Source organism: Colossoma macropomum, unplaced genomic scaffold, assembly GCF_904425465.1.
Source record: "Colossoma macropomum unplaced genomic scaffold, Colossoma_macropomum, whole genome shotgun sequence".
Classification (NCBI taxonomy): domain Eukaryota; kingdom Metazoa; phylum Chordata; class Actinopteri; order Characiformes; family Serrasalmidae; genus Colossoma; species Colossoma macropomum.
Window position 1 is genome coordinate 10,163,789 of NW_023494807.1, and position 12,380 is coordinate 10,176,168.

Below are 12,380 nucleotides of genomic sequence, written 5' to 3' on the forward strand. Positions count from 1 at the left end.
ATAACATTCTTCTGTGAAGAGCATCACCGGATCCTCCAAATAAACACCGAACCAGACATTAAGATCAGAACAATGTTTAATATCATTTGCAAAAAGAAAAACCCAAGTAAAACAGTTCATTTCAATCTTACAAAACAATGATATGAAGTCTTCGACAAGTCTAACACACTAAATGTGAATTCTACGAGTCAGGGAAATTAAAAGGGAGTAACAAAAATAATCACCTCTAGCCCCTTCATCCCATCCTCTAAGCCCCAGGAGTCCTCAAACAGTAGATTCACATTGACGCTTCAGCGCAGAGGGAGCCACTGGAAGCAGTACATGAGACGCTCTGGCAGAAAAAGTACACAGACTGTGGAAAACTGACCTCTCCTATCACTTTTACCCAAATGTTATAACCTTCCCCCCCACCCCCACCCCCCCCCCACCTCACTCCAACTTCTCTTACAATGGTGCTTTTGCTTGAATCCTTTAGTATGGCCGGCCTCTCCTCTCATCTCTGTGCTCCCCTCTGGAAACAAAAAAAGAGGGGGTGGGATTCAGGTGGGTTTACTCTCATGAACATGACAAATACTCTGACGAGTGAGGAGGTCAGGACAGCAGTCTTAAATCAGTCTCGTCTTGACGATATGACAAAATCAACCATGTTTGATATCCTAAGTTTTGAGTCTTGGCTCACGCAAATATGGACGTGCCAGAACCGCGCATGAGAGCGATTTAACAAGTTAATTAAAAAAAATTCTGGGTGATTTGCCGGAGTATACAGTTCTACAGTGAACTGGGCTGAGTCCCAGATCTTTTAGTTTTGTTTTCACTACCAGACAGCCACTTTAAATAAACTTGTGCCCCATAACATTTGGCCTAATTACCCAACTATTCTTAAGAAATCTCTCAAAACTCACTTGCACAGCTTTAAAGATCGAGATTCGTTCTTAGGTAAGAACAGAATCCACACAAACAAAGGTGAGAACAGTTCTGCACTTTAAGAACACGTCATGAATTTGACGTAGACTTTTTCTTAGGATCTTTCAAGAACACATTTAAGAACACAAACTTGAAGATACTGATGAATGAGGCCCAATGTTTTGGTTCACTCTTATAGTTAAGAAGTATTAAAGAGATTCTGTTAAGTAATATAAACTGATTTTTCCTAATGGGAGTAAAAAAAATAACAGTAATGAGAAACATGGACACTGCAGTAAAAGATGAGGTTTAAAAAGCCAATAAACTTTACAGCAGAAAAATGAATGTGCCTTTTATTGAACAATACTTTATTGTTCAGCTCCAGAAAACGATGGCAAGCATCTCACCTTCCTCCCATCTTGTATCCACCACCATAGCCACCGCCTCCACCACCGCCACCAAAGCCCCCGCGGTCTCCGCCTCGGAAGCCACCTCTACCACCTCTGAATCCACCGCGGTCGCCGCCGTAGCCTCCTCTACCGCCACGGTCTAAAGCACAGGAGGTAATGGAGAATGAAAGGGGGAGAGAAACTAATAATTAGTTAAAGTCTCCAAACACGACTGGTGACCTTGTGTAAAATATTAACCTGCACTTTCAATGTTCACTTAACAAATAGTACCCAAGATGTAACAATTAACATTTAGAAAAGGTGCTTCAGAAAGTTTTGAAAAAACTCTTCTTTCTAGACACAGCAAACATCACAGCAAATTTCAAGTTTGACCAGAAACACTGCATGAATTTCATTAATAAATCTAGTGTAATTATAGTAATATTCTGAAAATCATTTTTAAAATCACCATGTACTACATCAACCTGTCAAACTACGGTTCTTCAGAGTAAAGGGGCCTTGAAATGAATAGCAACAGTGCCCCCTACAGAACAAAAACCATTAGCACATGTAAAAAGTGCACCATTCCTTGCCCTTCCCACTAACCTCCAAAACTGTCTCCTGGTTTTGGTGCACCACATTTGTTGCATTCGAATCGCCGTGCAAAGTTCATGTTGCCGCATGAGCTGTAATAAAGAGCACAAACAAGGTTAGTATGTAAAATTTCAAAAAGGCAGAAATGTGTAGATTTAAAAAAAACTAAATTTATAATCCATCTGACAGCATTTTAAATACAGTGCCTGAAACTTATCACTTGTGGGACTGCTTGCTTATTAATTTATTATACATCACACCATTTTAATATTAAACAGTATTTTATTTACTCCAGTATTTTGAAAGTATTTGATACCTGCACATACCAATTTGAGAAGCCTGTACTGAAGACAGTGTATGGTTACACTACTATCTGAAGACATTTCATTCAAAAATAGCCAAGGGACATCGTCACCGGTAGGTTTATGTTAGATGAGGCCTGAGCCACAGAATTTGCCCCTTCAGATGAGATACAATCACTAGAATTGGTGGAGCCCTAGATAATGATTCAAGGGCTTCAGCAACTGTCTTGTTTACAGCAACACTGAAAAGAGTCTCTTTGGATTGTAGCCATTATCTAGACATGTTAACAAGTCCTTGGCAACTTGAGCAAGTTGAGGCACTCGTCCCACAACAGCAAAGTAATAGCAAATACAAGCAATACTGCTGCAATTTTCAGTCCTGTTTAAACTTAAGCATTTCCCTACACCAGGGGTATTTAATTAAAATTCAATAAGGTCCAGTTAAAGAAAATTTCCTCAAGCAAAGATCCAGATCATAATGTCTAACTTGCATTATGACTCAGTGCCATATACGGTATATGGAAGTAGCCTAATAGTTATAGCAACATCTTGTACAGTCAACAACAATGCCAAATCAAATAAAGTAAAATTTAGCAATATTTCAACATTTGTCAGTTCTCTTTAGAGCACGCCATGTGATATAATCTGGCTCACTTTATTCTCCGACTGCTGTTTCTCGCCTTGTCCCACCCTTGTGCATGAGTAACTCATTCGAGTCGCAGTGCGCATCGTAATGCACAGATCTGACTGGCTGAGTAGTCATGTGATATTCACAACATATGCGATTGGTCTGTGAGTTTCCCAGGCTTCTAAAGCTACCATAAAGGCTACGTTAAGCCGATTAAAATAGGACCACCCCGTTGAAATTAAATAATTCTCCATAGTTTATCGGTTCTAGGTCCAGGTCTGCATAGGTCAGCGTCTGGGTCCGGACTCTGTAGGACCTCTGCACTACACTGTTGGCCCACCTTCCTGTGACGTCAGTATTCAAACACTGACACTTGGAATGATTAACAGTATTTGAATTGGTACACATCCCTAGAGGCGGTGACTCGACTCCCACTTTCACTAGTAAAACCTGACCCAGTGAGTTAATTCAGGTTTTTCCACACTCACCTGTTGGGACAAGGCCAATCTCCTCCTTTGACATCAAAGTTTGGACCACCACCACCAAAGCCTCCTCTACCTCTGAAACCTGTAAAGCCGATTAGGAACCAAAGTTTAACTGCAGTGTAACAGCCAGGAGTAGACAAAGCTCATTTAACCTACAATAATACAAATAAAACAAAAGATGACAAAATATGTTAATGCACCTCCACGCCCTCTGCCTCCTCCTCCTCCTCCTCTTTGGGTGAATTCAGCCCTTCTGGTGGCAAATGACACTTTAATGGGTTTACCATTGAACTCCTTGCCTGGAATCAATCAAGAAAATGGTTAAGAATCAGCATACACATGTATTAGGGCTTTGTAGAAGTCACTGCACAGTTTTCAACCACAAATGTTTTAACAGTAGAGCAACACAGACTCCCTTACCATCAAACCAATCAATGGCAGCTTTGGCAGATGGAGGGTCATCAAACGAGACTGTGGCTTCACCCTTCAGCCTGCCAGTGGCTTTGTCAGTGTAGAGATTGATCATGGGTTTGCCAGTCTTCTTATTCACCTGAAATGAAAACGAAGCAATTAGACAGGCATGACAAGCTGCACAGGGAAACTTAATTGTTAATGGCAAAATTTTATCTATTAGACAGCTAGACAAGAACTGGTTTGATGAAACGCTTGACTAATTTGCAGTTTTGGGGAAAGGACATAACTCGTTAAAAGGGGAAGTTTTTTTATTTCTGAATAATTAAATAGTTATAATGTAAACCAAACGATTGGGGAAAGGTCCTTATTTTTTAGGTTTACCACCATTTTAACCATCAACCTTGCAAATAAAAACTTAGCAAACCATAAAGTTCAAAAGCAAGTTAATTAAAAACTATTGATTTTTAAATCTACAGAAGATGCTGCTTGAATAAAAGCATGGACAATTTAATTTTAATTACATACAACAGGCAATATTAACTATACACATTTTTTTTATTTTTCCCCGTTTTTTTCCCCAATTTAGTCATCTCCAATTCCACCCACTAGTTCGGACTCCCCAAATCACACGATACTACCAATGCTAGGAGAGTGAAGGCCAATACAGGCTTCCTCTGAGACCTGTGAAGCGGCACCGCATCTTTTCGAACTGCCGCTCACGCAACGTCTCTGGACGGCAAACACGCTCAGAGGAAAGCGGCAACTGCCAGATCTATTACGTCAGCTAACAGATGCCTGCTCTGACTAGCATCGCGTTGAGTGATTAGGGGAGAAGGGGGGCCATCCTACCCACCCAGAGAGAGCGATGCCAATTGTGCTCTCTTGGACTCCTGGCCACAAATGGCTGTAGCATCACCAGGGATCGAACTTGCTATCTCCTGATGATGATGGGGCCAACACTTAGATGGTTGCGCCACTCAGGAGCACTAACTATACACAACTTTAAGGCAACGCTGGTTAAACCTGCCTTAATGATTCCAATCTGTTTGAAGAAGTCGCTGACTTCCTGAGTGGTGACGTCTTCCCCAAGACCTTGGACAAAGATGGTGTTGTTGTCGGAATTGTCTTGCTCTTCTACAAAACATGACAGAAAATAAAATTCTGAATTAGTAACAGAGTTTGTGCCAAATAGCATCTCCACCATCCACTGTACTGATAAACCAGGACTACCAAATGGCAGGAAAACATGTCTGTGCCTCAGTGACAACTCAAAGGCCAGCAAACTTACCTGAATCATCCCTTTGACTGTAGTCTCTGGGTCCTGAAAAACAGCAAGACAGGACAGGAAGAAGACAGCCGTAAGCAACCTTAAGATACTAATTAAGAAAAATAACCTGTATTAATTAATTTTGAAAAGGTGTGAGCTAAAAATACGACTTTACAGCTATGCCACAATTCTGTCTGAACACCTTGTAATACCAGCACCAATGTTCTGGTGAGTGTTTAGTAAATAAAAAAACCACCAAGTATTCTTCAGCTAAAGCATGTGTCCCTTCTTCGCCATAGGCACTGCTGGCATCCACAACGTTGGCTTTTTTCTCTTTTTTTAGGCCAAAATTCCTCATGCAACAATACCATTACCAGTAAAATGAGGGATTGGATCTTAAACCAACAAGAGCATTACCAGAAAGGAAAACCTATGACAATAGAGGGGCGTTTTGAGTTTGTCACACCAAAAAAAAGAAGTGGCTGTGAAGAGTTCACTGCTCTTTTGCCAGATAAGCTTTCTTTCTCTTTTCATTCTCTCTCTCTTTTTCCCCCACTGAGACAGTTCTGATGCTCGTCACTTACCACCGTAATTTTTGTAGCCACCACGGTCACCACCACTGCAGAGGAAAAATGGAAGATATGATGGCTTTCCTTTGTCGCAACCTGGGAGCGCAAGGCTCCCCTCTTATGTGCATTGTATTCTGTCATGGTTCAGTATTGCAAAGGACAAACGTCTCCTGTTGATGTATGCAGGCTAAAGAGCTGGGCCAATATTGCAGGACATTTCAATTGGAAAAAATTGAGAATTATGAATGGACTCCATTTATTTCCAATTTGGGAGATGGATGATTTACTTTGGAATTAAAGAGTGGTTGCCAGAACCAAGCGGAGCGTGGAGGATTTCCTCCCAGCTCCCTCATATGAGGATTACAGTTAGATTTAGATGTCTACATAAGAGCTGAGGCACTCAAAGCTGAGCACACTTTGGTACTTTCTTCCACTGAGTGCTTATGAGATCCAATAGTTGAGGTCCAAGTTTAATTTCATTCACTTTGATACCTGTAGTATAAAATGTAGACCATGTTAACACAAAAGCATACGACTCCATGTGAAAAATAAACACAATACTACAATGATACCGTTTCATGGGGAGCGACTGAATGTTGAATTTCACCTTCCGAGGCATTGAAATCCAGAACAGAGTCTCCAAAACAAACACAGGGGAGGGGTTTCTAGCAAGAATGGGAAGGGCAGCCAACAGTGACATACAATCTTTATGGATTATTTCTTAATGAGGTGACTGATTCATCACTTTAATTTTAAATGGGGTAAATGTATAATAAAGGTTTAGCGCTGACCCTTCAGTTAAAAGAGAATTCCATCGATATTTTTCAAAGTAATTTCATTGTTGAGATGTGAAAAATACTTTCTGGTAAATTCTTTCCACCCCAATCCCAACTAAACCCAAAATAATCAAGGCTACAACCCACGCAACATTAAGGGTAACTTTTAGATCAAATGGTCCCATATTGAGCAACTATTCTGGTAATAACTTAGCGAGACTTTAGAGCCAATAAACAATGTGATCCCATTCACAGTTGTGAACCTCTGACTTCGTAAATTTCTCTACAAAAAGAAGCTTTCACATCAACCCATTGACCTTGTTTACATCTTAATGAATGAATTATCGATGGAAAACCATTTTGATTCCTACGTGCTGCATTTTAAACAGGTCTGCTGAGTAAGACAGGTTAGCCATGGGATATAGTTCAACTAGAGAACCTCAGCACAAAAAAAAGAAAGCTCAAGGAATTTTAAACAGGCACTGACACCATTTTAATGGGGAACATAAATCCAATTCTGGTGCATCAGATTGAAGGTGAGCTGCAACAACCTAAACTGAGCTGACAAAGAAAATGGATCCTGTCTATCTGCAAATATCAGTATTTTTGTTGGCCTGCATAAGACAAACAAAAATTAGGGAAAGCTTGCACTAAATTTAGTTCTGATACTCCACCAGGTGTTTTGCAGGTTAACTAGGAATGTGCAAATCACTAAATCATACTGTATTAAATTATTATTATTAGATACTTCCTTCTTCCTCCTCAACATCAGATTATACCTGACTGATGTTCAAATTGTTTAAGGCAACACTGGGCTACTGTGTTATTCAGTCATTGTTCTTAACTTCTAACACTGCAAATATAAGCTCCTCTAATGCTGACAGAGGTGGCCTCAATTTCTACATTTGATTATTGCACCAGCAGATATTTACATCAAATAATTATTGGCTTTGGTCCAGAAATCTCCATATCTGCGCATCCCTAATTTTAACCATCATTAGGTGACAGTGAATTACCAAAGTTGCTACATCCTTAGAAATACAGTACTCCAATGCTCCTTGGCCTAGCTCTCCATGTGTCACCATGTTTACAGTAGATTAATAATGGAAACAATGCCCATAACCACAGTAAACTGACAAGATCAAGCGAATGACATACACGATGAAATGAATTATCTATGTATCTAGGTAGACTGAATTATGGTGTGAGGACTCATGCAATTCCATGAAACAGAATTAGCAGTGGGTAATAGTACCTGTAGGGTGGGCACACTTTGGGACTTACCCCATACCAAAGGGTGGGCCGCCTCCTCCTCTTCCACCTCGGTCAAAGCCTCCACGGTCGTAGCCGCCACGATCATACCCCCCACGCCCTCTGCCTCTGAACCCTTCAGACCTGTCTCCACCATCATCCCCGCTATACCTCCTGGTGTCCCCTGGAGAGAATTAGACAAGCACAACCACGGGTTGAAATACAAACATGACAGATTGTCAACTTTTAGCTTCATGCACTAGATGTGAACCACTCCCTTTCAGAACATATGCATCTCACAGTTTACAATACAAGACAAAAATGATAAACAGTTGACGATTCAATACACTGAATCACAGAGCCAAAACAATTTGGTTCACCATGGATATGAGTCGATTCAGGTCAGGTGCAACATGTTTGTCAAGTTAAATTCAACATGTATTGACGGGTCCCAGTTTCAATTCGAAACACTTCTTCACTGACTATTTTGTCAGTCAAAAGGTTTGTCAAGATTTCCTGCTGAACTTTTGCCGAATCCAAAGTATTTCCAAACAGTTGACCTGGTTGCAAAGCACCTCGTCCATTTTCCAGGGTATAAGTAAGCAAGAAAAGAATTAAGCTGGAGTTCTGTCTCGGCAAGGTTGCTCAACCCACACTGACCTGCACTTTTCAAATTTAATATTCAAACACTTTAAAAGGCATTACAGTGCTTAGTTGAGCTGTTACCCCAGAGAAATTGAAAACTGGACTGCGTCAAATATCAGCTGTTGAAATCTAAAAGGCATTTAAATTTCTGAACACTAAAACATTTAAAAGCTTTACAGCAAATAGTTACACCTAAACATTACAACAAACCATGACTTCATATTCAGAAAAAAGCATTTTACATGCATTACCATCATTCCGCCTTCCGTAACCTCCCTGAGAGCCCCCATATGAGCCCCCAGACTGACCATATCCTCCTTCAGACTGCTGTTCAAAAGAGCTCTGCTGCCCATAAGACTTGTCTCCATACCTTTACAAGAAAGAAAGCAATATGAAGATGAATTATGCATCTGAAATTCAGTTCAAGTCTCTCTGTAAACCAGCATGCATCCTTTCAAAGAACTTTGAAAAACAAAACTACACAACTCACCATGAAGAGTCAGACCCTTGCTGACCATAATTATCATAGCCTTGCTGCTGCTGCTGCTGCTGCTGCTGCTGCTGCTGCCCATATCCACCAGATGAGTAACTCTGGGATGTCTGTCCATATCCCTCTGCAAAGTTAAACAAACATGGAGAGAATGAGGACTGTACAGAACCTGCTCAGTTTTAAGCACCTTATAAAACACTTCTTCTGCAGCTAGATTGCCACCATACATACCTGATGATTGTCCATATCCTTCATAAGAGCCACCTCCATTACCTTGACCATAGCCCTAAAAGATGACAAAGCCATTCAAGTACTTAGCTACAAATTAAGAAAAGCTTACGAGGGCTCTAAAAGTTCACTGCTCTTACCTGCCCACCTTGCTGATAGCCTTGGGACCCCCCATAGGATCCATAACTGCAAGATGCAAGAAAACAAGAATACAACAATCAAATAAACGAAAGAAAAACACCATGGATAAAGGAAACGTCTAACACTACTCAAAGCTGTTAGAAAAGCAGCTTCACTTGCCTTTGTTGGGCTCCAGGCTGCCCATAGCCTGAATCTACAGCAAAAGAAGAGATCACATTTTAGTGATGTGAATTTGTTTACTGCTTAAACAAGTGCAGCCTATTTTTCCTCTGTGAACATAGAGATCTTGACTAAAATTAACCCTGAAGCAGCTCTTTCTGCTCAAACCACAAACTAAGGCATCAGCATTTACACCAAAATAGTGCCCTGGCTGCATGTCTACCACAGACTCACTTGGTACTTCTCTGTGGTCTATAAGCCTCCCTATTGGACTTGGTGCACTACTTGGGTGTAGAATACATCACTTCATGACCTACTTTGTGCACTACATAGGGAGTAGGTGGAAATTTGGGACTCATAACAACCAGCTAAACATCATACTTCTTAAGCACTTATCGTTTTAAGGACCATGGACCAATGTTTCAAAATCTACACATAATTAAATCACTGACTAAGATGTAAACAAACAAGTCATTCACTAGTGGTTTTGGATAGTAAATTTAAAAATAAATATCTTTGTTGTAGACATGGTGACCCTCCTTCCCATCACCACCACTAAAGAAATCTGTTTCTACAACCATCCATTTAGTTAGCTAACACTAAACCACTCAATGCCTGTTCAACGCCAATTTAAAAATCACATATGTGGAAAAATAACACAGAAGTCTGTGACTAGAGTATCGTAAAGGCCTTTATCGGCTCGGCTGAAGGGTAACAGATTTTAGCGAGTTAGCACGAAGGCTAACACCACGCCGCTGAACGAAAATGGCGGTGAACAGCACGAATTTTCAGTCTGGTTTTAACCTGTAACGGCCACTAAAACGCGACACCTGCTTTCAATTGGAATGAGTCTTTCAAGAGATGTATGATATGATATGTTGTGTCAGCAAATGAGAATCAGCTCTGCTCAACCAGAACTAACTTAACGCGACGGGGCTGAAATTAGCTTCCCATCCGAAATTTCCCGTTCCACCTTAAATGGCGCAGCAGTCAGATTCCGGCGTCCCGGAGCCGGAATGTAACTTACCTGCTACCCCCTTCAAGGTGGATTCGAACAAGAAAGTGGCGAATGGGTGCTTCAGGCGCCAGAATGTAACTGCTGCATTATTTAAGGTGGAACGGGAAAATTCGAATAGGAAGCCAAATCCAGTTTCGTGCTAATGCGCTAGCTATTTGCTTAGCTAGCTAAGCTACATCACCCTCGCGACTTCGGCTAACTGGCTAGCCGGCTATCTAGGTCACAAATAAACCAGCCTTATAGAACAATATTGCCACAAAAGCAGCATTATTACACAAGAATGGACGCTTTTCTTACCAGAGGCCATAGTTTCAGATGTAAAAATAAAACTGAACCTCCACTTCAGACCCAAAAAGACCCGCTACTGACACAGACGCGCACTGCAGTACTTATAAACTCCGGCCTGCCAGTGGGGCGGTACCAAGTCATCCGCTACAACGTGTTTACATTGTTGTACATAAACAAAGAAGTGGCAAAAAATAAACACATAGACATATCGATCTGTTTATTTAATATCGTTTAAAGACAGATGGGTGAAACATGATGCAGGTTTTAATCTTTTTCTTAAACTAAAGATCACCCCTCTTCGCTGAAAGTGGTACAGCCATAGCGCCTTTTTTTGTCATGTGATTTCATCGCCACAATTCGTAGCATTGTGGCCGAGTCTAAGTTGCGACTGTCGAAATGGCAAAAATTAAAATTTCATGATACAAAATATTCACTACTGTAGTTTTTTTAGATTAAATTTGGAATGGATAAAATATAACTTGCACAGCCACATAAAACAACAACAACAACAACAATAAACTTAATAATAAACAACATTTTTTTGCGGTGATCTGATTATTCAAGTGGTGGTGTAAACAGCATACTCTAATTTGTTAGATCGGATTAAGGCCTAGAAATCCAAATAAGAAATCTAATAAAGAGAGCTGGATTTGTACGGAGCCCCTAAGGGGCCGTGGTAAAAAAAAATGTTAATGACATTGCGTTCCCTCACAAATGTTTTGCATTCCCTTGCAAAGAATGCGTCCCTTGCAAATGTTTTGCAAAATCATGTTTGATTTTGAGAAGCAACACTATGTCTTTATATTTCAATCCAAGATCAACATGAAATTCAATGAGCTGCTCAATCTCTGAGCACAGCTTTTGCAAGTGATTGCAAACTGTTTGCATTGTAATGCAAAACTTTTGCGAAGGAACGCTGAACATTTGCCAGGGAACGCAATGTCTACCTTTTTTTTTAACCACGATTTGAGCTCAGTAATGTTGTTTAAAGTGACTCAATATTTATAAAAAAATGAGCATGAGTGTTACATCATGTTTATGTCATGTTATTCAGTGAGTTTATTGGCCAGTTGCAAAGCAGAATTCTGATTACTGCCTGATTCATGTAGGCACAGAGTTTCCTATTATCTGATTACCTAAGTGCATGTAAACACAACCAATTACTCCTCATTGCTCATTAGCAGCTCACACATCGTCACACACAGCGTCACAACATTCAGCCAACAGGTTCCTGATAACAGAGTTACAGGGGAAATAATTTATTTGATCTGATTAATTCAAAATGTCTGAACTAAAGTCTAATGCAGAACTTAGTATGTCTCTGCTATTTCGAACTTGTAAGTAAATGAGTGAATCCTAACTGTTTGTGTATTCAGAAATGGCATTAAATAGAACATGAGAGGGAGTGTGTTACTGCAAAATAACATTACGGCTGTGATTTGGTCGCCGTAGATCATCACAGCCGTGATGTTATTTGCAATAACACACGACCTCGAGTGTTCTATTGCTTTTATACAACAGTTAAATAAATAAAGTAAGAAATAAATAAACTGGGCCGTGAACGCGGCGTTTAATATGTTTTAATGTTCGCAGTTCCTTCTGCCAAATTATAGTTCCTTAACAAGCAGCTTGTTGCTACGTCAGAGTAACGAACTCCGCTCACTCGCTGCACAGCCAGCAGTTCGTTCCCCAGCTCCTTACAGTGACCAACTGACAGTTTGGGAATTTAGCGTAGTCTCATCTTCAGAGTCTGACCAAATCAGCTGTCGGTCAAATGTGATCTTAAAAGTGTCCATTTTCTATTTGTGGCAAAGTAAAAAGTAAAAATGTTCA

The 12,380-nt window shown here is 40.4% G+C and overlaps 1 protein-coding gene across 2 annotated transcripts; it reads right to left on the reverse strand.

Moving 5' to 3' along the window:
- Window positions 1-229: 229 nt before the first annotated feature.
- taf15 (TAF15 RNA polymerase II, TATA box binding protein (TBP)-associated factor) lies at window positions 230-10,670 on the reverse strand. 2 transcript variants are annotated; one of them, XM_036556186.1, is made up of 16 exons: window positions 10,557-10,670; window positions 9,242-9,275; window positions 9,082-9,127; window positions 8,945-8,999; window positions 8,714-8,837; window positions 8,475-8,593; window positions 7,612-7,762; window positions 5,567-5,601; window positions 5,004-5,036; window positions 4,743-4,849; window positions 3,722-3,851; window positions 3,502-3,600; window positions 3,305-3,383; window positions 1,899-1,978; window positions 1,311-1,452; window positions 230-511 (listed from the first exon to the last, which is right to left on the reverse strand). In XM_036556186.1, exons 1-16 carry the CDS (start codon window positions 10,564-10,566, stop codon window positions 472-474), a joined length of 1,284 nt encoding a protein of 427 aa, XP_036412079.1. In that variant the 5' UTR covers window positions 10,567-10,670; the 3' UTR covers window positions 230-471. The 2 variants fall into 2 exon arrangements, with proteins under 2 accessions (XP_036412079.1, XP_036412080.1); XM_036556187.1 differs by lacking the exon at window positions 5,567-5,601.
- Between the last annotated feature and the right edge of the window lie 1,710 nt (window positions 10,671-12,380).

Coding starts and splice junctions, on each gene's coding strand:
- taf15 (XM_036556186.1), bottom strand. Junction 9,128..9,241: donor CAGCCTGGAGCCCAACAAAG/GCAAGTGAAGCT, acceptor TGCATCTTGCAG/TTATGGATCCTATGGGGGGT. Junction 8,838..8,944: donor AGGATATGGACAATCATCAG/GTATGTATGGTG, acceptor TTAACTTTGCAG/AGGGATATGGACAGACATCC.